Source organism: Cryptotermes secundus, unplaced genomic scaffold, assembly GCF_002891405.2.
Source record: "Cryptotermes secundus unplaced genomic scaffold, Csec_1.0 scaffold344, whole genome shotgun sequence".
In the NCBI taxonomy this organism is placed as follows: Eukaryota; Metazoa; Arthropoda; class Insecta; order Blattodea; family Kalotermitidae; genus Cryptotermes; species Cryptotermes secundus.
Genome location: NW_019742446.1, coordinates 1,717,572 through 1,744,720, shown reverse-complemented (window position 1 = coordinate 1,744,720; position 27,149 = coordinate 1,717,572). Strand labels below are relative to the sequence as shown.

Here is a 27,149-nt window from a genome sequence, read left to right as displayed (position 1 = left end):
GAAATAAATCCGACCGACTTAGGACCAGGACAGCTGTAATAATTTCCTCTCGATCTTGAGGGTTTTATTAGCATCGACGGGTATTACATTATTCTACACGGCGTCACGTGATACATAGAATATCCCCAGGAATATATAAAATTCGTCTGAATTAATATGGCATTAACCAAAGATATAAAGAACGGCTAATATTTGTGGTACTGACATTTAACTACAAAGAATTACTTGTGCATTTTAATATTGCGACATGCAGATCCGTTGCTAGGCAACGACTCGGTAAACACATTCCCACCACAATGAATACGCAGTCAACAATCTGATAACTGCCGTTGCTATGCAAACTTCTGTAAATACAACAATAGAGGAAGAAGTGTTTTATAAGTGGCTTATGTCCATTGCTGAGCAACGGATGTGTTTTCTATGGATCCTCCTCGAGACTATATAAGTAGCCGAGCCGTAAAGCGGAATCAGTCGTAGAATGAGAACGAGAATGGAGCGAGTCCTCGACAGTCAAAGGAGAAGGGTTCGGCTGAAGATTGGCTGTGAGTTATTGTGACTGATCGTGATTAAGAGAGACTGAACGAGAGGGTGTTAATAAATCCAATCATCTAATCACATATTATTATTGGTCGGGGAGCCATAAACACTTGATAATATTTTCTTGTCTCTTTACACCTGCATTTTAGACTATAATTTTACCAGGCACATGGCTAGAAATGTCTCGGGTTCAAAAACTCAATCTTATGAGGGTGAAGAAATTTCAATAAAAGTTTTAGGGACTGGTCCGCGACGGTTGAAGTTATGCTCTACCTCTGAATTACAGGGGGTCATTGGTGAAAGCTTGAACAGATAAGAGGTAATATCGAATGTTAGGCCGCGCCATACGTCAAGCGGTTAGTCGCTGGCTTCCCACCACGGCGGCCCGGGTTGGATCCCGGGTCTGGTCAAGTGGGATTTGTGGTGGACAAAGTGGCGCTTGGGCAGGTTTTCTCCGAGTACTTCGGTTTCCCTTGCCAATCATTATTCCACCAATTGCTCCATAATCACTCTCGCCTATCATCTGGGGCTGTTACAATAAACCAGAAGTGGCCGCAGTACAAGGGAGTTAGTCCCACCCCACTAGCAATAAAAAAAATCGAATTTTCAGAATGCTGAAGTTGTTGGCCACTATTTCACGTGATCGGTCATTGAAGGTCGAAAAGTTCCGTAGTAATTTACAAAATAATTAAATTAAGAACCGTGCTATTACATATGCCTACATATAAAAAAGGTAAAGCTATCCCTGTAACAGGACGTGAGGGCCCATAGGGTTGTGAGACGTTGAGGGATCGCACATTTTCTCTAGACAATCGGCTCACAGATGGCGGTAAGGTTGTCAGCCTTATGCACAGGCCGCACTTTACCTTCCAAGAAGATTCTTGGTACTCATTTCTGTTAGAGTCTGAGTCGAACACAGGTCATAGTGCGGCTGGAAGGCTTAGGTGAATTTAAAGAAAATCCATCTTATCGGGACCTGAACTCACGACCTTCCGGCTTGTACCATAGTGTCTCAACTGACTACGCAAATGCGTGGCTTTATATAGAATTCCTATTTCCCCTCCTCTTAAATTTGAAATCGTCTGCTTCCATATGTATTTGTTCAGTTGGAACACTTTCATATCGACCGCCGCCTGTGGGTCTACCAAATGTACAGGAACAACAACTACCTACACAGTTCCACCTGATGAATTTGATAAATTGGACCTTATCGACAAAAGAAAGTCTCAAGGAACTGGAAACCCGACCATTTTGTGTTCCTTCTAATCGTTCAAGATACAAAAGCGTTAAACTGAGAAAGTAATTCGAATATGACAGACGAAAAACAGGCAAATATATTATACTCTATAGCTAAGAAACAGCAATGTAAGCTACTGCAAACAGAGGCAGACACAATCCCGATACAAAATCTAACATTTTTCTTTACTGCGTAGTGCAGATGCCACTAACAGATACATTATATATTTTGCAGCAAGGAACTACATAATTTGTTCCCACACTTAAAATACACCGCGAACATTATTCGGGTTTGAAAGTGATGGGATGATTAATTTATTTTTCGGGGTGGGGGGGTTGCTGTGATTGCGACGTCCCTCATGTTTACTTTATATGATCCTAGGTAATCGACGAGAAACTTACAGGTAAAATCGCTTTTGTGACAAAGATTCTGAACAATGATTTTATTTATCCGTGGCAGAACTACACTTTACCATCGTACCGACTTCATTTACAAAAAGCTACCGATGAAAGAAGTTAGCTGAAGCCGACGCGGTTTGATCGGTAATGTTATGATACTCATATTTGTACCGAGTCCAAAGGAAATAGTTGCCCTCATCTTGTGATACTGTGCACATTGACAAGGGTGTGAAAATATAAAGTTGTTTCTATGCCATACGGATGTACGGAGGAGTGGGGATACAGCTTCTTTTAATGCTAGTGGGGTGGGACTTAGTCCCTTCTACTGCGGCCACTTCTGGCCTATTGTACCAGCCCCAGATGATAGGTGAGGGTGATTGTGGAGCAATTGGTGGAATGAAGATTGGTAGGGGAAACCGAAGTACTCGGAGAAAACCTGCCCCAGCGCCACATTGTCCACCACAAATCCCACTTGACCAGACCCGGGATCGAACCCGGGCCGCCGGGGTGGGAAGCCAACGACTAGCCGCTTGAGCTATGGCGCGGCCCAATCTTTGGCTTACGAGCCGGGCACCGGAAGGATCAGGGGATAGAGTTGTATGGATTCATAACCTTGGCACTAGATTAAATTGAGTAGTCAACTTGACGTTGGGACTCGTCTCTAGTGTGTAAAAAAGTAAAGGTAAATGTAAATTTATCCTTGCAACAAGCATGGAGACACAAAAAGTGTTGGGAGACGTCGAGGCTTCCACATTTACTATAGACAATCGGCCCATAGATAGCGGTAAGGTTGTCAGTCTTACACACTGGCCGCTCTTTACCCCCCAGGAAGATTCCTGGAACTCATTTCGCTCATTTCTGTTACAGGCTGAGTCGAAATCAGGGGCATAGTGCGGCTGGAAGGATTAGCTAAATTAAAAAATCCACCTCCTCGAGACTCGAACTCACAACCTTCCGATTTGTAGCATAGTACCTCAACCAACTACGCTACCACCTGCCCCCATCTGTAGGGTGTTCTCGACATAATTAAAATAGGGGTCTTTGTGGATCCCAAGCATATATGGTCGCGGTAGTGGCAAGGGAAGTCGTTGGCCATTGCCGGAGATCGAACCCGGGTCATTCAGTCTGTATATTGACTAAGATACAGGAGTTACTTCCCAGTAAAAGTATTCGCCTTCTTCAGATATACGAATCGGTACTCTCGTATAAATACTGAAAGGCAAAAATCGTATAGTAGACGGAAGACTGTTATATTTTTAAATGTAATTTAAAATTAAACTGAAGTTGAATCGATATAAAGACTCTTCTGAAGTTCCTCAGTGGATATCCTATAAATGAGAAATATATTTATCCTACGTGCAACACAAACCATAGAAAGTTTTTACATCAAGAATTCTCAGTCTCCTTCCGACACGCTTGGCTGTTCCACTACTTGTGACGGCATCTCAACTATTAAGGTTCTGCAGTGTCGAGTGACATGCAGTTGGAATGTAAATTATGTATCACCGTAGGTGTGAAAGGGAAGCGGTCGTAGCATATTTTATAGCACGGAGAGGTCCAGGAGACATCAGAAAGACATAAAATATCTCAGCTAGGATTGTCTCCGGCTGGGATTTGCATCAGAAACTTCCTGAATGCTCTTCAGAAGTGTGACAATCCACTCGGATAGCCTTGCTTAAAAAAGGAAAACCACCTATATTACACAAAGATTCTTTACACTCAGGCCAGAATTGTTTTTCCCCACATGATTTAGTATGTTACCGCACGTCTCAAGCTTGAGGAGATCAATAGGTATCAGTTAGTAATAGATAAGTAGAGGTAAAAGCCATATTCCTCATGTAGAAACACTACTTAATTTCATACAACAAACAAATGACAAAAACCAAATTCAAGTTAACATTTTATGAATGTCCATTGGAAGAGAGATCTGTTCTAGTAACAAATACGATTACATGTTACAATATCTTAAATCATGACATTCTAAGATATCTTCCGGGATGTAACGCCGTGTAATCCACGGAAAGTTAATTGAAATTTCGAAAGAAAACGTCGCCTCAATTTCAGGGTCCAAGAATGAGCCAAGCAAGAAATCAGCAGACAGGTAACAACCAAATCGTAGGTTGACTTTCAACGGACTACACGGAATTACATGTCAGAAAATAGAACTCTTCATGACCACCGTTATGAGAACCTCTAATCCTGCATTCAAACAGACGTTTCTAAACCATGAAACTACACATAAACATTACATAAATCGGGCTAATGTTATTAGCCTAAGAGCGAAGCACAGACTTCTAAACTACTAATAACAAAAAGAAGGAAAGTCAAAACGCTTTTTGTTATCATTTCTATTTAGTAAGTTCTTATATATGATTTTTCCGTGGCTCTCCCAGACCATTCAGGGCTCAGACCTCTTATTCATTTCCGTAATAATTTTTCACAGATGGTAGGATTCCTTGGGCGAGTGATCAGCCCGCCGCAAGGCCGCTACCTAAACACAGAATAAAAGCATGCACACACCAAATATCCATGTCTTAAGTGAGATTCGAAGTCACGATGCCAGCGTCCGAGCGAACGAAGACAGTTCATGCCTCATATCGTGCGGCTACTGTGACCGGTTCTTATACAGCGTCCGAGCGAACGAAGACAGTACATGCCTCATATCGTGCGGCTACTGTGACCGGTTCTTATACAGCGTCCGAGCGAACGAAGACAGTACATGCCTCATATCGTGCGGCTACTGTGACCGTTTCTTATACATAACTAGAACTACTTATCCACAACTGGAATATCGACAAAATTATTTTGCTAATACACAGCTTAGAGAGAGAAAATAAAGTAATAAGAAATTTCATATTTTGCATTTTCAAGTAATATTACACGTAATATTATCAAATTGGTTGAATAAGGATAATGTGGACAGGACATATATATATATATATATATACACTGTGACGCGTTACCTTACGTCCATCGCTGCGACAACTGCTACAATCGGAACGGACACTTCCACGGCAACGAATACGTGGAAAGTGGGGAGTTCCCGCAGCGATAAATCGCAGCATCGAATTGCCGTTGAGTAAAAACGGATGAGACGAAGCACATTACCGGTGTATTCTATAAGAAGCGTTCCCGTAACAACGGACTGTCAGGTTGTTCATGATTATTGTTTGAATTATTATTATTATTGTTTGACCTCCTAGTGAAATACGTTACAATACGTACACACACACACACACACACACACACACACATATATATATATACACGTGTATATATCGGATGAACAGAGGAAACATGATAACATTGCCGAAGTTAAGTGAGCCGTCGCAGTAGTAAAAAAGCAAACTAAATTTTGATAAAATAAATTAAGATGACTAATAATAATAATAATGTTTCAATAAATTATATTTCACCATGATCGCATTCACGATATATGAGAATCTTCACCAACAGAGCATAATACATCCAACATACCCCCAGACGTAAATATATAATTAACGGCAATCTAAAATATACGTAATTATAAACCTCACACGTCATAATAAAATACTTACTTTACAGAAACATTACTTACATGAAATTCTAGAAGCAAGCAGGTCCATCAGTAATAACAAATATTAAACTATGAATAGAGACTCCATTAACCGGTTACTAAATTGTACATAGAAATCTTTCTTACGCCACACTGAACATGCCCAGCGTTGCATTGCATCTACTCTGTTTCAACCGTTCTAACAATTTATGAAAAACCACAGTTTATATGTATTACACATTCAATCACTTAATATGAGGATTTATTAAAATTTGCGCTGCAAAAAAAGAATCCATTTTATTCCTATATTCAATAAAAATACGTTTTATTTTTTACTAACATACCACCTGACAATGATCCATGTTCTACAGCATTTTTGTGCAAATCTTATGAACACACAATTTTGAAAACAGGTGTAAATTGGCGAAAAATATTTGTACAAAAAATATGGTAAAAACTAGCACAGGATTTAAATTACGAAGGACAAGATGTAGAGACGAGGTTCTGTGTCGCTTGTATAAATTATTCGCCTTCGGTAGCAACAGGGAATTTCTTTAACTTGTGAGAACTTAGCTACCTGAAGAAGGTGAAACATGTCACGAAATTTGATGGTTAAATTATTTAAAAATTCATTGCATAAAATTCAGGGAAGGGGCGGTGTAACACTGTATTTCTTTTCTATAACATAAGCATCAAACTCGTAATTACTGTACCCGTCCCTCAGTCCATCAGTGTCAGTTAATGGGCTTCTCAGGGTTTACTTTGGGCGGGGTTGTTTATTTGCTGGATGGAAGCAAGTTTCGGACAGAGCTGTCAGGTGGATAGCGGTTTGCATGAAGTTTATTCGGGGTCTCACAAGGGTAGAGTTTCGTGTTGCTCGAAGGTGGAACCATATATTTAGGGGTTAAAATTCTTGAGAAAATAGAAAGAAATTCGCAGATTCACACTTCAGTCACAGTTGTTAAGAATGACAATTAATTACATACAATTGAACAATATTAAAATTCCTTAGATGTGCTTTGGCGCGTGCGATATACAAAGTTATTGATAGAGGAGAGATTTTCCGTGCGATTTGACTCACTGTTTTGCTTTAATTTGGGAGTATTGTAAGTTCAGCTTCATTTCAAACTTTGAATGTCGGAAAATAATAATGAAAGTAAAGTTGCCCTGTGTTTAACTAATTAAGCACTATGTCATGAAGGCGTATGGGGGAGTGGATATATAATTCCATATTTTTTTGACATCGGCATTAGTTGGATATGAGTGGTCAGTTTCACGCCCGGTCACTTTATCCTTGAGGAAATACCTCCCGGTACTCACTGTATAGGAGGTTCAGTGGACCCCAGAGCCGGTTTGGACAACGTGGAGAACAGAAAATTCTTGACCGTCCTGGGACTCGAACTGCGACCCCTCTGTCGTCCAGCCCATAGCCAGTCGCTATACCGACTGCGCTATCCCGGCTCCTCACGTCCAGCCCATAGCCAGTCGCTATACCGACTATGCTATCCCGGCTCCTGTCGGCAGATAGTTTCATTTTAAAAGAAACTCGCGAAACTTATCTGCCAGAGACGATAAACACGCTGGGAGTTGTCTGACGCATACCGCCAGAATTCAAACTGACTATATATTTTCCTTCTCGGGGTTGAACTTCGAACACTCAAACTTAAGACAGAAAATTGGTTAGCTAATTCGCAATGCAGTAAGTGTACGTTGCTATGGAGACCACAAACAAGTACTAAGTCAGCAGCAGCACCGCTTCGTCTCCTCATGAAGACAAGTTTTAGCAATAAGCGAGAGAATAAGTAAGTTCTGAAGAGAGCGAAATGTCTCTCTGCGGACGGCTGTGACGTGACCTCTACGTACTCCAACCAAACGAGTACCGGATGTTTTATTATTGCAGAAGGATGATTGTGGACTCAAAGCCTGGGTTAGTCTCTCTTCACTGGGGAGGGGCAACACCAAGGAGGTTGCGATAGCGGTAACGCCCTAAACTTCGAATCTTGGTCGGGCAGCCGGATGCCCTGACTGAGACTGTTTATGGTTTTCATCGGTCCTTCCAAGAAATTCCAGCACAATACTTGAATTATCACATTAATGTTTCCTTTTATGTATTTTTCTAATTCTTTATTCACTAATCACCTTAACAGTCTTGGACGGTTCCTTGGACGGTGGATCAGCCCGTTGAAAGGCCCTTACCTATACACAGGACAACAGAAACAAAAGAATAAATGCACAAAGACATATGTATCTCCAGTGGGACTCTAACCCACGATCCCAGTGTCCTAGCGGGCGAAGACGGTACCTTAACAGTCGACTCTGTAAAATCTGAGACATCGATACCATCATGAAATGACGTAAAAGTAGTGATTTATGTGATTCAGCGCTCCTCCTCATAAAAAGCGTTCTGACAACAACTACACCTTTCAGGAATGAAACATTCCATGGTGTGATGATGTTTCATACTGGAGACTGTGACTAAAACTTTGCGTCACATCGGCCAACTATGAGTGCACCTTTAATCGAACCTCTAACCCCAACAGAACGCGAACAGATACCTGAGGTAGAAGCAGGCGCAAGAGAACTGCTGAAGTGTTCCATATTCTGGGATACAAGGACAATACTTCAGTGTTATATCCCAGAAGATATAAATCCTCGTAATCACAGCTGTGAGAACCTCAAATCCTACAAGAAACCTACCATCCAAATAAATCCGGTCATAACTTTGCTTTGACAATAAAAACCAGTGAGATTGCACTAACTTACTGGCTGTGTGACAGGTCGACCAATATAACAATCAATCGCTTGGGACTAAATATTCTTTCAGCAGGCTATGGTTATTTAGTTGGACAAGATATTCTAAGATTGTTCCCTGCGGTGTAACAAAAAACTGCCACTGTATCCTCTCCTGAGCCAGTTTAATTCAGGTCATAATATATTTTGTAATATACACATTAACTTTACCCGTTCGCTTATTTTCTACGTGTCTCAAATGTTATATTCCTTTCGGGTTTTCTAACAGAGGGATATACTGAACTCTCTTGTGTGTGCAGTTGCGCTACAGTGTTTATCCGTTTCGTTATCTTATTTGATTCATGATCCTGACGATATAAATAGAAAGCTAAAAATTGTGACGCTGATTATAATGATGTTATCTCCAATCTAATGCTTGTTATTTCCTGCCTCTTAATTCTACATTCTCTATTCGTCACCTTGTTCTCAGAGATTTGTTACATGGATTACAATGCCAGTATACTGTGTGCACAATTATACCCTTCTACAGGTCACAGTCCAGCCAGAACACGCATAAGTTGAGACTAGAATTCTGGCCACAGAGTGAGGCAGTCCAGCTAACTGTGCGGTTTGGGTCTCTCATCAGAAATTATTAACTCAGTCAGTATTATGTGCCATTTGCCCGTAGCTCCCAGCAGAACAGTTTCCTCATACCCTACCTGAAATACAGCCAAGGGCTACTGTTGAAGAAAGCCGTTCTTCATGTGTAATATTAACACAATTGCTTTTCAAGGTGTCATGACTTTCTGTTCATCATAATAGTCGTAACCTATTTAACAGCGCTGTTGGGTAGAGCCGGAATAGCTTAGTCGTAGAGCGACGGGCTACAAACTTGACTACTGAGGGGTCGGAGTTCAAGCCCTGGTAGGATCAAGAATGTTCCGTATTTCGCGTCATCCAGACCGACTCTGGGTTCCACCCAACATCTTATCCGATGGGTACCGAGGCCTTTCCCTAGGGATAACGCGGCCGGGGCTTGAAGCTGACCACTCATCTCTAACTAGTGTCAAGGTCAAGAAAATATGGATCTATATACCTACTACCCCATACTCCTTCATTACGTAGTGCTTAACTAATTACGCTAACATTATACATGATATTATTAAAAATGTCAAGGTGGGGAGATGTGAGATGGGCCTCAAGTGTCACCACGATCAACTTAGTAAGGGGTGCGTTGATAGGGCATGCGCCCTGTGTTTCATTATGGTGGCTTCTTTGTGTGGGCTGAAACACGAAAATATTCATTTCGTGAAATCTACAAGAGGATTATTTCATTTGGTGCAATAGTAAAGTTAGAAAAAGTAAATTTGTCCCTATGCTTAATTAGTTAAGCAACATGCCATGAAGACGAACGGTGTGGAGATATAGTCGGAATTTCCTTAACCTCGGCAGTAGGTGGAGACAGTGGTCAGCTTCATGACCCTGCCGCTTTAGTCCCGGAGAACAATCCTCGGTACCCACTGGAAGGAGCCTGTGTGGGCTCCAGAGCCGACGTGGAAGCTGTCGAAAGAAAAAAATATATCTACCCTCCATCAAAAATCGAAATCTAATTTCTTAGCCATCCAGCCCAGCTACCCAGGCGTATTATCACAAAATCATGAATACAAATTCTCAATACCTTAGCAGCAAATGCTTACATCCTTCTGGAAGTGTGTCACATTCAAACTGACGATTTTCCTTCAGCTGTCAAAAGGGACGGAAATCACTGCGAGCTAGGTCCGGAAAATAGGAAGAGTGTTGTCCACTTGTAAAGGCTTTTCAGAAACTTCTGATCTTCCACAAACTTCGAAAACCGTTCAGTAATCTTGGGTGTTGGTAAAAGTATTCTTAGCGGTCACTTATAACAGGCATAAATAAATTTATGAAGTAGACATTCTCTCAGCTACGAGAAACTTACAACAAAGGCTGTCCTGCTGTACGTCTACCTGCTCTATTATCGTATGAAATGACAAGAAGAGTAAGTGAATGCTGAAATTCATATGTCTACCGCTAGATGTCACCTGCGTGCTGTATATGGCATGACAGTTCTCATTATTTCATTCCGAGTGCATTGGTACAAAAGAACAATTCTATTGTCGTATGGTGTAGGGAAAATATGACGTCTGTCTGTACAATACTTCGGCATTCAGTGTAACACCAAAGGAATCAGTAAACCTTTGAAAACATTTGTTGTTTCGTGCAATGACTTGGCATTTTATATAACATCCGTAATTAAAAAGAAAATACAATAAATGTTGTGATATCTGACACAGCCGGGGCCACGATATTATTGGATATTGTAAATTCCCGGATATCAGAACGTTATACCTAACGTGTATTTCAATGTATCTAGACACCTGATGTCCGATCACAGTGGCCGCGCGGTCTAAGTCATGAAATTTCTTCGCCCGCTAGAACGGTGGGATCGTGCGTTCGAATCTCACTCGAAGCATGGATGTCTGTGCGCGTTTATTCTGTGTTTGTGTTGTTCTGTGTTTAGGCAACGGCCTTGCGACGTGCTGATCACCGTCCAAGAAGTACTACCGTCTGTGTATGGATTAAGAAACTGAAAAATCAACCAAGGTCCTCAAGGACTGTAGAGCCATAGACAGATAAGTACACAACTCACGGTCACCTAACCACCTAATCTGTCGCTTTCTACTCTATTCTGTCTTGCCTGCAGCGCTTTCTATTCTCCTTTCCCCACTATTTACATAACATGGTATATAAATAATCTAAAAACACAAACAATACATTTTTCATGACATTCACAATTAGTCAATTTCCGGTTTACAGAAATTTCCGATTATCCAGTGCTAGACATCGCAGCTTTCACCGCAGAAGCGCGGACAGGCCTGAAGTAGCTCTTGGCGCTTCCTTCTACAAAAATATATCTGTACAAACGCAGCGAAATGAGACACAAATAGATCAGAACTTACAAAAAAGTCTGTATAATATAATAGGTGTCAGTCTGCGTGTTTCTGGGAAGAACAGTATATGTTCTTACTAATGGGCACTGCTAAAAGTCAGTCACTGAAGTAATTAACGTGGACAATGAGGAGGAGTAGAACGTGAGGATATGCTGAGTAATTGTGCAAAGCACAAGTACAACTTTTGTTCCAGTGAAATAGGAATGCAGACTTTTTTACGTAACTGTGTTATTTTTGTATGCTGCGTGTTGCAAAATGCGTATTGACTGTATACCATGCCCAGAACAGGATAATGAAGGAATGCACCAGATGGTACGAGTGTACCACTCAGTGCGTTGTACTCGTACAGACAAGCGCACAAGTACACCCGTCCTGTAAACAAAATGAAAACAAATGTACGAATGAATAGCACATAAAATCTTATTTTCCTTCCAATTACTTCGGGTTATCGCAAGGATCTGATAATAATTATTTTAACATACAGAGTCCTAGTGGTGTATTTATATTACCTCGCCAAATTTGTTGTTCTTAAATCATTAAATCTAAAATAAGAGATGGATGAAGTATTATTTTAACGCCATATTTGCACCGATATGAGCACCATCTCTTGATGGAAAATAATAAATAGAGTAGTTTATATTCTTCAAAAAGAAGAGGTCTGAATTTATACATTTCGTGGTAATATCGAATGTCTAACAAGGATAGAGATGAAGAAAGCAGTCGTATTTGGCACCGTGTATATGTGGTGTTAACCGACGTTTCGGAGGAACGTATCGCCTCCATCTTCAAGGTAGAAGGAAAAATATAAGAAATCTGCAAGCGAAGAGACCGTGAGAACCGGTAAAAGCAGATTGTTCCTCCGAAACGTCGGTTAACACCACATATACACGGTGCCAAATCCCAGAAGACTGCTTTCTTCATAGTCACCGCCGTGAAAGCCTCAAATCTTACAAGGATAAAGATATTATGTTGACAAGAAGCATGCGAGACAATTACAGTAATGAAAACCTGGTACTATTTCACCTCATGAAGAATAAAATTTATTATTCATTAAGAGACACACACAAGGGTCTCCACTAATAGGAAAGCCTAAACGTGTGTTAGGTATATCAGTTACGTATATCAGAAGTTGTGGAACGTGTGGTAAATTACACACAAAATTGAAGATTATTAGAATGATAATATCTTGCGGGACATTTCCATAACTTCTTGACAGAGAATTCTTGAGGGACTTCACTTTTGACGGCTCTGGGTCAAGTGAAAATGGTCACTCAGCTTTTAAAATGTTTTACCTTGGATCCAGCATGTAAGGTCATCACAGCAGTGGCTATGAAGAGTTGTATCCTCTAGGATGTGACGTCATATAAACCAGTGAAAATAATCTGATGTTCGGAGGAAATCATATCGCTTCCATATACAGGGCTGAAGAGTAAGTCAAGCATGAAGCAAGCAGCAAGCAGAGCTGGGTCCTGTTGCATCATGGCGGGAAGAAGAACACAGGCAGCAGGAAACAAACTACGAGTAGTGAAACCGTCCATGCACGTGTGGCATTCTTCCCACAGCTCCACGAGGACAGAGGTCACTGTCACTCGATTTCGGATCCGACACACCCGACACACGCGTGGCAATTGTTAAGAGATGACCCAACACCTGCTTGTGACCAGTGCGGAGTCCGCTTGAGATTTGACACATCCTGCAGGAATGTCCACTTCATAACAGAGATCGTCAACGTGGCCGAGAACTTTAAAACAAACTCCCTCCTTACCCCCCAGCCCAAATACACATAACCCAAAGGAGGAATCTGTTTATAACGAAATTCTCTTTTTCAAAGTACAGGTCTTAAGTAATTTGTTCGAGAGGAAGAGAGACAAAAAACATTTCATATGGCACGCAAAATAATTAATTGATGTTTAACAGGAACAATTTTCAGACAATCAGGATTTTAGTTCTGTCTCATAATGAAGGTAATACGGTCATTTAGCTAAATGTCTGGGTTATTTTCGGTAGCAAAATTAGGCACAGGCCTACAGACTTGAAATAATCCCGCCAACAGTAAAAATATACAAGAATATTTACTGGTCAATTAACTTATTGGGCAATATTTACTATACTTATCAAGATAAATATATACAAACCTGTGATATATTCTCTTAGGCTACTTCAGAAACTTATCAGAATACAGCGATACAGGCCTACATAGTAGTTGCTTACTTACTTACGGAGCTGAGCCCTTCTTGAGAAGCTGCCAACTGTGCAGCCACTCAAGAATTTCCCAGCATTTTATGGAACCCGAAGGTTCATTACCGTGTTCACAAGAGCCCTCCACCGGTCCCTATCCTGAGCCAGATCAATCCAATCCATACCATCCCATTCTATCTCTCTAAAATCCATTTTAACATTGTCCACCCACCTACGCCTTGGTCTTCTCAGTGGTCTCTTTCCTTCTGGCTACATAGTAGTTGTTAGAGTAAATAATTTCAAAAACCAAGAATAACCCATTCGTAATATACTATACGCAATCATTTGGACTTAAACATTTTCCCTCTCAAGATATTCTGCAGAAGTTTGCTACTACAGAGCATGATATAATATTTTTAGAGCTGTGACATGACAATAACTGACAGTCGTTAAGGAGGTTACATTCTTCTGTCTCAATTACAGGTTTCTCATTATCAGACACGTGCTGCAATGTTAAACATGTCACATACCCGAAATTTTGAATTTAAATAAAGAAATAAGATTGTCCATACGCTGATGTATTGATTCATGGAGTGAGTAGGAGAGGGCACAGCAATCAAAGTCAAGCTCGTCACGTGGGTAGCTCAAATGACTTGTACATCTCAAGCAAACTGAGCCGCGCCTGACAGCCGAGTCCCGTATTACTTTCCATTTCCTTGCATAATTCATACTATTGCATTTTGCTGACTTAGCATAAGCTCTCTGCTAGGATCAGTTACTGAGCAAGCAGCAAGAGGACTTAACAATCTTCGGCGCATCTGCGTCTCTCTTCCACATTAAAACCATTTACCCCTTACGTCTCTCGAATAAAGGGCACATCCCTCGCATAATGTCCAAGTTTTCTGAACACAAGCTATTCAGTTCGGGTGCGTTAGTGCACGACGTGGTATCAAGTTATGAGAAGAAGGCTTTAGCGACTGACTACGGGCTAGACGACCGAGGGATCGGTGTTCTAGTCCCAGTAGGGTCAAGAATTTTCTTTTCTCCACGTAGTCCTGACCGGCTCTGGGGCCCGCCCAGCCACCTATCCAATGGGTACCGGGGGCTCATTCCCAGGGGTTAAAGCTGGAGGGGCGTGAAGCTGACCGCTCACCTCCAACTTGTGCCGAGGTCAAAAAAATGTGTATCCATACATCCACTCTCCGGTCTATAAAACCGATTAACGGCCGTGGGAATTCGTTGCGCTGACCACGTGACCCTCTATCCGCAAAAGTTGGCACTGACTTCGTCGGTGAAGTTAATGCCAACTTTAGCGGATAGAGGGCGCCGCGGAGTCAGCGCAACGAATCCCCACGGCCGTTAATCTCGGTTATCTAGACCGGAGCCGCTATTTCCTTGAAATAGCTCCTCAGTTATCCTCACGAGGCTGAGTGGACCCAGTTCCAGACCCACTACTTCTCAGCAAATCTGGTAGCGCCGGGAATTGAACCCGGGATCTCAAGATCTGTAAACAGGAACTCTGACCACTAGACCACACAGGCGGTCTCAAAGGACATATTAGCTGTTTTTATTTAAAATGCTTGATAATCATTAATATTGCTTTTGTTCTGTTCTATTCAGTTTCACTTTTGTTGTGAAAGTTAAACGGGGGGAAAAATTGATCCTAATCGGAAGAAAAGACGGACATCATGTGACAGGTCAGGGAGAATTTCGTCATGGCAAATCTCATTTGTTTTGAATGAAACAAAATAAAGCGAGCAAGTCGGCCAGTGCCTTGCTGTCACGGGAAAGCTCAGAGGATAGCGACAGTGTTTCACTGCCATACTCACTGATGTCATTTTCATTCATTGCAGAGCTGTTGTTCCATAAGGGCGTAATATGTTTGGACGCAGACACTCCTGGGATCCATTTGTCCAGAATTAGATTTTCAGAGAACAATGGAAACTTACGTATATACATGGGTTCCATTTCTCCAAAAATTAACGTTTCCGAAACAGTGGTTTATTCACGAAAGTATACATAAAGCAGGCTTTCTCTATAAACTTTTATAACTTTCGTTTCAGATGAATTATAGTATACCAGTTAACTCAACTATACAAATGTCAGAGAGGCCAATCAAGATGTCTAGATAACCTTACGTATAACAGAAAAATAAGCAGAGGCGATTACATTCCACGTTCAGTGATATACAAGTATAAAATCAGATGGTAAAGGTGATTGCCAATAAGTGATTTTGGTGGGCATAAAGAACTTAAATTTTTGTACTTTAAATGTGTAATTCATTCCAACCGACCGACCGAACTAGACCCAAACCAACCAACTAAACAAACAAACAAACAAACAAATCAACTGACTGACAAGCCTAACTAACTAACTAAATAACTGACTAACCAAATACCTACCTATTTACCTACCTAACTAACTAACTAACTCCATGGAGCTTAGCCCTTCTTAAGAAGCCATCAATGGAATAAATATGTACATTAAACTGAACTAAGCTGCTCAAGAACTCCTAAAACTTTATGGAACCCGAAGGTTCATTGCCGTGTTCATAAGAGCTCTCCACTGGTCTGTATCCTGATCCAGATGAATCCATTCCTTATCACACTATCCTATTTATCCATTTTAGCTCAAGTATTTATTTTGAAAAGCAAAAGGAGGCATATGAAATTGCTTTGCTGTCCATGTGTCTGTGTCCCTCACTTAACGCCTGAAAGCCGCAATAGTGGAGTCAGAAGAGACGACCGTTGCTAGGAAAAGATTCGGTAAACGTGCTCCCGCGACAACGGTTACAAAATAATAAATAAAATCGTTGTATTTCGTGATTTCTATGCCATCCGTTTCGTATCAAATATTAAATATACTGTGAAGAAAAGTAGGGAGTTAATTCTTCATAGAACTTTTATATTATCCTCCGACCTATGTCTATTTCTTCCTAGTGACCTCTTTTCTTCTGCCTTTCCCATAGAAATTGTACATGCATTCTTCTTTTCTTCTTATTCGTGCTACATGCCCTGTTCATCTCATCCTCCTCGACCCAACATGTTTTCCATTCCCATTTTCAACTCCGACTCTCAGATTTTACCCTGTTTAGAACGGATTTTAATAGATTTTAACAAACATTTTCGTCGTTTTCACTATTATAAATTGGCTATAAACTTGTTCGCATATCATGTGAAACATGCAAAATAGTAAAGTTGTCCCTGTGTTTAACTAATTAAGCACTACATCATGAAGAAGATGTATGGGGGAATTGGAGTTGAGTGGTCAGCTTCATATCCCACCTACTTTACTCATAGGGAATTAGTCCCCTTTTGCTCATTGGCTAAGAGGCTGGATGGGCCTCAGAACTGATCTGGGCGAGATGAGTAAGTAAAAATTCTTGACCCTTGTCCGTCCAGCCAGTAGCCAATCGCTATACCAACTGCGCTATCCCACCTCTTATGAGAGAACATGTAGATATGTATTCTGCATCAATCTGTTCTAATTTGCTACCCGCTTTCTCTTTGGTTTCTAGCTCACCTTATTCTTTGACTCTGAAAACAGAAGTGAAATGTTCCACCGAAACGTGTGTTAACTTTCAAAGGACTACACTGCGTTATATCCCAGAAGATAGGATTCTTCATAACCACTGTCTTCAGAACCTCAAATTATACGTGTATGAGAATAATTGAGAAATGGTTTTGTGGAAGGCTAGGATATTAAAGGATAGAACCGAGGATGCAGAGAAAGGAGAAAGGACTGATTTTACGGATAGAAGTTACGCGAAAACAAGGAAGATTACGTATAATTCTGCTGTCGATCACTTTACAATGAGAAACATCGAAGGTGAACCAATAATGTAGACATAAAGAAGGTAAACAAATGCGAGTTACTTACAATTCCTGAGACTGTGATCTCGCCGTTGGTGGACAGAGGCAGTAGATCCGTTAGGATGCATCCTTCCAGCGCCAACATGAGCTCAGCGGACGTACATGGAACTGTTCCCTCCTCCAACAGCCACCATTCCTCGGCGTACGTTCCCATAATGATCCATTGGTACTTACGTCCAAACATCCCTGCCCTGTGAAGTAACAATGTTTCTAGTCACTTCATCCATCTCTCAGATGCTGATAATTATAAATTTGTTAATATCTGTGATCTCATTACATCAAAACTACCAAATTTCGCTGTCGAGATATGAGCAGTTCTGCATAGAATTTTGAAGGTTCCAGGTTTCATTATCGGGTCCTGATACAGATTAATCTGACTGAACATTTTCATAGCTTTCTTCCTCTTCTCAAGGAAAATTCTGAAACATGAACGGCCCTGGAGATTCGTTGCGCAGAACACGCGACACTTTCTATCCACTTAAATTTGTACTAACTTCGCTGACAAGCGGCGGTTACTCGGTCGATATAGTTCCCTTGCGGACTGAAAAAACGGAGTTTGTTTTTGAACAAATAATACGCCAAGAGCTTTTCTTTCCGTATCGTTCTCAGTTCTTTACTCATAATCACCCACTATGAAACTACAATAAACTAAGAAATAAACTACACATCAATATTGAATGTTAATAATAAAAGGTAAATTTGCCCCTGCACTTAACTAATTAAGCACTACTTCATGAAGGTATATTGGAGTGGATGTATAGATCCACATTCTCTTGATCTCGGCACTATTTGGAGGTGAATGATCAGCTTCACGCACCGACCGCTTTACCCCCGGGGAAAGAGCCATTGTATAGGAGATTGGGTAGACTCCAGAGCCGGTCTGGAAGACGTGGAGGAGAGGAAATTCTTGACTCTACTGGGACTTGAACGCCGAACCCTCGGTCGTCCATCCCGTAGCTAGTCGCTTACCGACTACGCTAAATATTAATGAAAATTGTATACTGTATGCTGGGGAAACAAAGTAAACTTGCTTCTTAGTACAGACTGGAATAGGACCGGAGGAGGAGGAAGACGTAATGAGCAAGAAGTGACAACACACAGCCAGCGATGTACGGTCAGACATGTACAATTAAAAATACTCGTACTAACGCTAAATCTGTTTATATCACGTAACCATAGAAATTAGCATAAGTCAAGTCATAATAATTCATCAGTAAGTCATCAACGAAAATTATTTGTTCCGGTCACACTTTTTCTCATTTTTGTAAAATGGAATCATGTTTACGTTTCACGAATACCTATGCCTTGCAAAATTGGAATTCCTTAAATGAAATATCACTATTTTTGTATATCAGCAGCTTTCTAACTCGATCAGCCGTGAAGTTTTTATCGATGTTACGAATTTGACAAAATTATACCGCGATGGGGAGGTTCCCAGTAGCGCCGATTCTCACTATTTCATAAAAACTGATCAGTTTATATCTATAATAATTACGTTCATAGCTGACTATAGACAGGGACAAACCGACAACCATATACGTCTCGTTAACCAGCTTCCGAAGAACCAGCTCTCATTTTATAGACTGCATAGAAATTCAAGAGTGGCCAAAAAGAGACGTGTGTAAGATTGGGGTACGTAAGTTTCGTTTTTTTTTTTTTTGGTTAGATGTCCAGAAATATACTAATATATTTCCACATGGACGTCTCATAGCATTTTACATATGTTTGATTTCAATCACGAATTAAACTAAGTTTAAGCCTGGCAGTATTTTTAATTATGCTGCCAAATACGTGTAGTATTTCGACCTAAGGGCGCAAACTTCTTTTCTGAAAGTTCAAAAATCTGAAGGAGCTATTAACATGCCGCCTCACAGCTGCATGTGTTACGAATTGTAAGGGGGACGGGGGCTCTCACGAAGAGACAGTCAGATGAACTCCTTTTAACAAAATGCAGAAGGTAACAATACAGTAATATCGCAAGTTGATATTTTGTTTTTGAGATAAATAAAAGACTGCCATTAAAATAGACAGAACAAAGCATATGCTAAGAGAGAGAGAGAGAGAGAGAAGGGAAAAATGAAGAGGGAACATAATACGCCTTGATTCTTAGGGACGTTGATAAGGATACAGTAACTTCGTGTTTCGGCTTGAATAAAGAAACCATAATGCGAGTATATATATATTTGGATGGAGGAAGTCACAGTAACGCACAAATAATAAAAATGAATTTTACGATGGCAATGACAAGAACAACTACTTCTAGAGACAGAAGAATACCTGTGCGCCTCACAGAAGACCCTACGGGCCCAGGACTCGTTGAAGTTGCCCAGAATTATTCTGACATCTTTTTCTTTGAGCTTGGTCATGGCAGAAGTTACCTCATTGGCAAAACTTTGGGTTTCTAGAATCTGGAAACCTGATGTATCAAGGTCAGCCACGAGGCGGTTATGCGCCTGAAACACAAAGCAGGCAGTATTAGAACACTGGCAATAAAGTTTAACACTTTGCTATTTCTTCTATAAATTCTTAATCGCCGGATTCAATGTCAATTTGAGTTCTGATCATGATCTTATTTCTTCAGTATGCATACAAATTTAAGCTAGAAATAAAGTGAATTTTTAAGAGTTATATCTTCTGGGACATAAGGTCTTGTAACTCTGATGTTATTTTCTTCTTGGCTTATTCTTCCAGCCTGAAGATGAACACGGTATGTTCTTCCGAAACGTTGGTTAAATTGTAACGGACTATACAATGTTATATCCCAGAAGATAGATCTCTTCATAACCACCGTTGTGAGAACTTAAGATCCCATTATTGATTATTATTCCACTAATTGAAATCATGCGCGTCTCTGAAAATGAGAACTAATCACTGCTTTGAAATCTGTTCCTCACCGTTTTCGTTTTCATGAACATTTCTCAGCAACCGGTCACATAGGTACAAAGTTGTACGTTCCACATATGACCTATCACATTTATGGCCACACTTATTTTGTTCCACTACTTGCGGACATTACAAAATTTATAAAACTTAGTTTTTCAAGCAGTCGTAATAAATTCTGGAAATCAAAGACCTCACCGATAGATATATATAAACTTATAGACATATCATGTAATTTCTATGAACTTAATAGGTCCGATTTTTCTAGAGTTCAAAATACGGATGTTTACCACCGGTTTTTGCTACAAACTGCAGTGATTATAAAGGCACAGATCCCGATGAGGTAGATATTTTCAACTGACCTAATCCTTTCAGCCGCGCTATGGCCTTGCGATCGGTTCAGCCTCTAACAGAAATGAGTACCAGGAATATTCCTGGGGGTAAAGGTCTGCCGGCGCTTAAGTCTGACAATCTCACCGCCATCTGTGAGCCGATTCTTTATAAAATGTGAGAACCTCGACGTCTGTTACAGGGATAACTTTTACCTATAACTGTACCATAGGACGAGAAATGAAATGATGATGGAATTGCAGAGCACTGTATATGCGGTAAGGCAACCTTGTCCCACTTTCAGGTACTATCGAAGTATTTGTCTGAAGAGACTGTGTGGATGATTTTAAGCTTTCAATGTTTTATGCATAATTCAAATCACAAGTTGAAGAAAGCTGACTTGTGTCGGTATGAACCAGCCGCCACTGCTCGAGGGTTCCCGAATACCAGAAGCAGGGTACTTCCACTACTGCTCTTCATTACAAGTTCGCCCCCATCCCCTATACTGTCGACATTCTTGCCTAACGGATGCTTGATCTTCTGAAGTTATGCAAACACACGATTTGTCAGAGGAAAAACGGACCATCCTCGTACTGATGAATCCGTTGAATTTGGTGGACTAGCGTCAGTGAGAACTGTTTAAAAGTGTACGGGGAGTGCTTTTACGACGTTTAAACTGATTTAATTAGATTTAATTTCTGTGTTTCATCTCAGCTTCTCAAGCGCTATCTATGAAGAGTAATATCCTGGAAGAGAGAATTCTTTACAGGCACCTCTGTGGGAACCACAAATCCAACTTACTATCCTCTTTTCCTTTGGCGCTACAGCCCCAATTTGGGCCTTGTCCTACCTCCACGAAACCCTGCTCTTCACTTTGGTTTACTAGATCTTAGAATTCGTAGGACACCTTGGGCGGGTGATCAGCTCGTCGCAAGGCCTCTACCTGAACATAAAAACAGAAAATCTCGCACACACACACACACATATACACACACAAAATATCCATGCCTTGAGTGGGATTCGAACCCACGATCCCGGCTTCCGAGCGGGCGAAGACAATGCATAGTGCATGTCTTACACCGCTCGGCTACCGTGACCGGCTTCAACTTACTCTATTATATTGGAATCAATTTTCGTTTTCGGAAGTAGCAAATTGGGAAACTCGTACGAGACAGTCCAACTGCAGGGAGTGGCTACCCTCCCTTAAGGGATCTCCATGTCCTACTGCCCCGGTGGGTAGCACCTGGTAAGGGCCCCTTCCCAGGGATACTTAGCGGCTAAGTAGGACTCTAGCCATGGTAGACAACAGGCCTAAGGGAAGGAAACAGTGGATAAATATCCCTAGTGTTCTGCAACAGGCTGGTAACCTGCTAAAATAATAAAGCTTTACTCCTAATCCTAAGAGACTGAATTGCCCGAATCGATGGTTTCAGTTTTGAGCACAGAACGGGCTAAGAAGCTCAGACTCTGTAGATGATGATGATGATGATGATGATGATGATGATGATGATGATGATGATGATTTATCGCTTACGTACCAACCAGCGAACTTGTTCTGAGCTCTGCTGTCACTAAAACTTAAATTCGGTGTATGACATCTGTTGCTCTAGCAGCGGTGAGTATGAATATTACGGACCGCTGAAGTGTGATAGAGTACAGTTTGGTTAAAGAAACACATCGCACAAATCCCAGAAGACCGTAATATTTAAATTGTATGCACTTGCATGAAGCGATTATATTTGTGGTTCAGTAAATAAAAACTAATGTATTCTCTAGCCAAAAACATATTTCATATTTGACTGTCGCCTATATCCCACACCCTATCCTACTATTCCAGGCAAAGTGTCAGTACCTAACCCCGATCCGCACAGTTTGTGGCGAACAGTATGTCAAATTTGAAGCGAGAACTCAAACCCTCAAAATTTCCAAGCCAACCTAATACACCTACACTGTTGGCTACTCTAGAACTCAGAATCCATAGGAGAAGCGTGAGCGAATGACCTTTTTGCTTTCATTTTATTTTATCTGGTTTATTCGATTGTTGGTGTCATTAGACACGTAACTCGGCTTTATGTAGATTTGTATGTTGTACGCTTTCGTTTTTATACTTAAGCTTATAGGATTAATTCAGCTTAGAGAGCGAGCCAAGGACAGTCAGCAATTCGGCAGGACTGTATTTCCTCTAATCCGGTGTAATACTTTATGTGTAATGAATTTCTACTTTAACATATGACGAAACGTAATTTTCACTTATTATCCATACAAGCGAACCTACAATTATAATTCTCTCTGCCCTGTGAATGCTGACGCGAAAGCTATACGAGTTCAGAACATTCTTTATATATTTTCTACCTGATTTATTTGATTTTGATTTCATTAAGTACTTATTCGACTTCATGTAGATTTCTGTGTTTTATGTTTTCTCTGTTTTGTTTCAGCTTATAGGATCAACTCGGACCCGGAAAGCAAGAGGCACAGAGAGGCAGAGCCAGTTGGCAGTTCGGTGGGACTGGACTTCCCCTGCTCCTGGTTTTGTGTGTGGTTTGTATTTAGTTCTGTTAAACGTATGAGGACAGGGAATGTAATTTTCTCTTTCTTGTAAGAGTGGCTTTTACATCAGAGCTTTACACATCTTGAGTTTTTGGAGGACTTTCATGGTGTTATGTGTTAATATTGCATTTGACTTATATTGCATTATCCAATCCACAGTTCAAAGTTAATAATGTACGAGGTTTTATTCCTTTTTCCTATTTTTCCCAATTACTCACCACATGCTAGGACCGGGTTTCTTTCTTTTGTCTCCCTTCCTTGGGTCTCATGACCATCCCCTCTCTATCATCCCTATATAGCCAAACTCTTCCTGAATCTAACCTTGAAGAATGATGCAGCATATTCATATGAAACTTCATATCCCCTTCAAAAAGAACGGGGTTTCTCAATTCAGCAGACTACAGCCATAAAAACCTACAAAATTATGAGGTTTACAAAACCAGCAACCGTGTTACAGATTTGTGGCTTGATGCAGGCGGACGCTGAGAGATTGTGCGAGAAATTATCAATTACAGATCTCCGATTTTTCTTTTCTTCTGCGAAAGACAAGGGCTGGCTCTCAGAGACTTGTGATATTGAGTGTTAGTACTAATTATCCTCCCATGGGTGTGAATTTAAACCTTGTCTTATAACATTCGGATACATAGTGATATTTGTTTTAATAATGATTGAACACAGTAATTTTATCGCATCGAAAACAACATACTGAAGAACACTTCATAACATGCTTCTTAGCTACAAGTAATTTTATGCATACAACTTACAAATCTTGTCTACATGCCACTCATTACATTTTATGCAATGGTTTCAGCTGCTTGTGAAATACAAGTATGTTATAATATAGAAAGCTAATAACTGACTCTATTTATCTAGTGGATAAATGATAATTTTGATGATTACAAAAATTCAATTCAGTTCTTTAATTTTACATGGACTTACTCAACAACCAAGAGCTAATTATAAAATAAGCATGAACATAGACGGAAACAAACACACACGAACACAGAAGAAGGCAACTTGCGTCGTGTAAACAACAAAGGTCCAGTAAGCAAAGTCGCGCCAGCCATTAAGCTGGGAGAAAAATCATATACATTTATTCTGAGTGCAATTAATATTTTATTAATAAGAAACCCATATTATAAAATATTAAATATTAAGAAAAATAATTTCTGTTCCATATACGTCGTCTGTGGGAACAACATTAGCAGATGTAATGCATTTAGCACAGGAACAATTTTTACATGAGAAAAATAAAGGTCTCTTTAGTTACGATAAATATATGCTTTTTTATTACTCGTATTTTGAAAGAAGAATTAAACCAGTACATTATTATACTCTACAAAACCCTAACGCTTTAATAGAGAAGTTACTGTATAGCTATCCATATGTATATACAGCACTTGCAATAAATAAAAAAAAGGCAAAAAAGGGATTCACATTTCACCCTGCATTACCTGATAAATATTCGATCACAATACTTTGTCTCAAGGAGCGATTCAGGGACTGAAAGATATGGCTTCTTGTGACTGTGATTACAGCGAAATGTCAATACTTGATTTATCGTGCACTCAGTGGCATCAAAACCATAAAATAAATGAGCACACCGTTCCTTCTAGCATTAGGCTTGTATATATAACATCGCCCAGGGAGGGTTTCGAAAGGAAGCAAGCTTATATCGTAACTTCATTTCCATTATATTAATGAAGAAGCCTTCGCCTAGAGCTTTCAGGTTTTCTTATAATTTCCAAAGTTTGTCAGCATCTCAAGAGGAAATGAATTCCCGTGAGAATTAAAGGATATTCTCCGATTAAAGACGCATTAAAATGTAACAATCTTTCAAATTCGATTTAGCAAATTGTATCAACTGCTATCATTTTCTTATTCACAGCACCGTGAACGTGAAGCTGTGACGTCAACTAATCAAGAGGAAATCATGAACACATCTGTAGTAGAGAAGCGCAAAGTCTAGTATCTCCTTACGAAAGTGCAATAACTGTACATGCACACTTAGACGCCGTATAATTTAATGAAGTATGATTGTGGTCAGATCATTTACACAACTAAAAGCTGGGGCAGTTTCTACATCATCTTATAAGCTCTTCAGGGTAAGCGGTAGCGTAGTTGGTTGGGGCACTATGCTACAAGCCGGAAGATCGTGAATTCGATTCCCGATGAGGTGTTTCTTTTTCAACTGACCTAATCCTTTCAGCCGCACTATAGCCCTAGGGTCGACTCAGTCTCTAACAGAAATGAGTACTAAAGGTAAAGGTAAAGGTAAAGGTAAAGGGCGGCCGGATCGTAAGGCTGAGAAACTTACCGCCATCTGTGATCCGACTGTCTAGATAATGTGGGAGCCTCGACGTCTCACAAAACTATGGGCCTGTTACAGGGATAGTTTTACCTTTTTTTTACCTTATAAGCTCTTCATTTTTACCTACTATACAAAGATTAGCCTAAAGAATGCCGAGATTTCAAGCACCTGTAACTCAGGAACGAAAAGAGTTATGACATTGGAACTTGCAGTGCAATAGTAAGCTCTGACAGTCTGATTGACACAAGTTGCGTGCATCCCATCTGATGTGTACATCATTACAAGCAGTTCCATCCTAGACATGTTGCAACATAATTTTATTCTTCAACTGGACGGTACATCTGTTCATTCTACTTGCACTGTCCATGACTCTTTGAACTTGAATTTCCAAGGCCGATGGATAGGATGAGGAGGACCAATATTGAGGCCCCCACGTTCTCCAGATCTTACGCCTTTGGGCTTTCTTCTTTGGGGGCATGCGAAAGACAGGATGTACAGCCAAAGAGTCAATAAGCTTGAAGAACGAAAAGCACGGAATACTGCAGCAATTGCTGATGTTACATAGAACACAGTACATGTTCCAAGAAGTGGGCTACAGGGCAGATGTAGCTACACACGGCGCTCATTGTGATGTGTTGCATACCTAACAACTTCTCCGAGTGTTCGCAAAAATTATTTCTATCGATGTAGAAGATACTGGAAACAACACCTTTACACCTGTTGTCATTCCCAAGCTACAGGTGCCTCAAATGAAGCCGTTCGTTCTGGTAGACTGCACTGTTCATAACCCTTTCACCAACAGCGCCTGTTGTAGCGACACTTTACACTGTCCTGTAGTTCATGGCACCGCTTTCTACTGGAATGAATTTGAACCGTGACACTTTAATACGTACTATATATCGACATAACTGGAATCGATTCTTCAGCATGATATATTCTACCTCACATTATTCAATTGTATGATACCCTCCGAAGAGCAATCAGCTCATTCATGATAATCATGGCACCGCGAATATAGGTGCGGATAGGTGGAGAGAGATGAGATTATTGCGAATTAGTGTCAGGCAACGGAAGTGATGGACTTGTATGCTACACCACTGTCAATATTTATGAAGGCATGAGAATGAGAGTTCCCGTGTGGAGGCGTGTTAGAATACAACCACCGTAGCCCCGTCGAGTCGTAGAAGGCGATGAATAGGGAAGCCTACGCTTGGGGATATAACTGGGCCACCCTGACACTAGAGGACATAAGTAAAGCAACCTGATCCTCCAAGTTGGGTGTTGACGAACTTGCTTATACTATAAAAAATTACTGGATTCTAAACGGTTCTGACGATGGTGTATAACACATACAATTATATACTATTGGTTTCTTCGACTTTTTCCATCGTCCGGTATTCTAGAGAACAGAAAACACGACATTTCGGAAACTGGATCTGTTTCCATCTTCAGGTGAAAACGGGAGAAACACCTACCCAGTTGGGCCCCTTACAAAGGATTCAGATTAGCTCTTTCTAAGGGGCCCAACTGTGTGAGTATCTTCTCCCCCTTCACCTGAGGACAGAAACAGATCCAGTTTCCGTATTCTATTCCATATTCCAGTTTCTATTCTCAAGAATACC

The 27,149-nt window shown here is 40.6% G+C and overlaps 1 protein-coding gene across 4 annotated transcripts in view; it reads right to left on the bottom strand.

The window, feature by feature from the left end:
- Positions 1-27,149, bottom strand: part of LOC111873177 (gamma-aminobutyric acid type B receptor subunit 2) — a 691,722-nt gene that overhangs the window by 90,253 nt on the left and 574,320 nt on the right. For all 4 annotated transcript variants that reach the window (XM_023867674.2, XM_033754991.1, XM_033754992.1 and 1 more), the window contains 2 exons: positions 19,734-19,909; positions 17,464-17,647 (listed from right to left, as the gene is read on the bottom strand). In XM_023867674.2, coding sequence (XP_023723442.1) covers positions 17,464-17,647; positions 19,734-19,909 — 360 coding nt within the window. The remainder of the gene's footprint in view (positions 1-17,463; positions 17,648-19,733; positions 19,910-27,149) is intronic.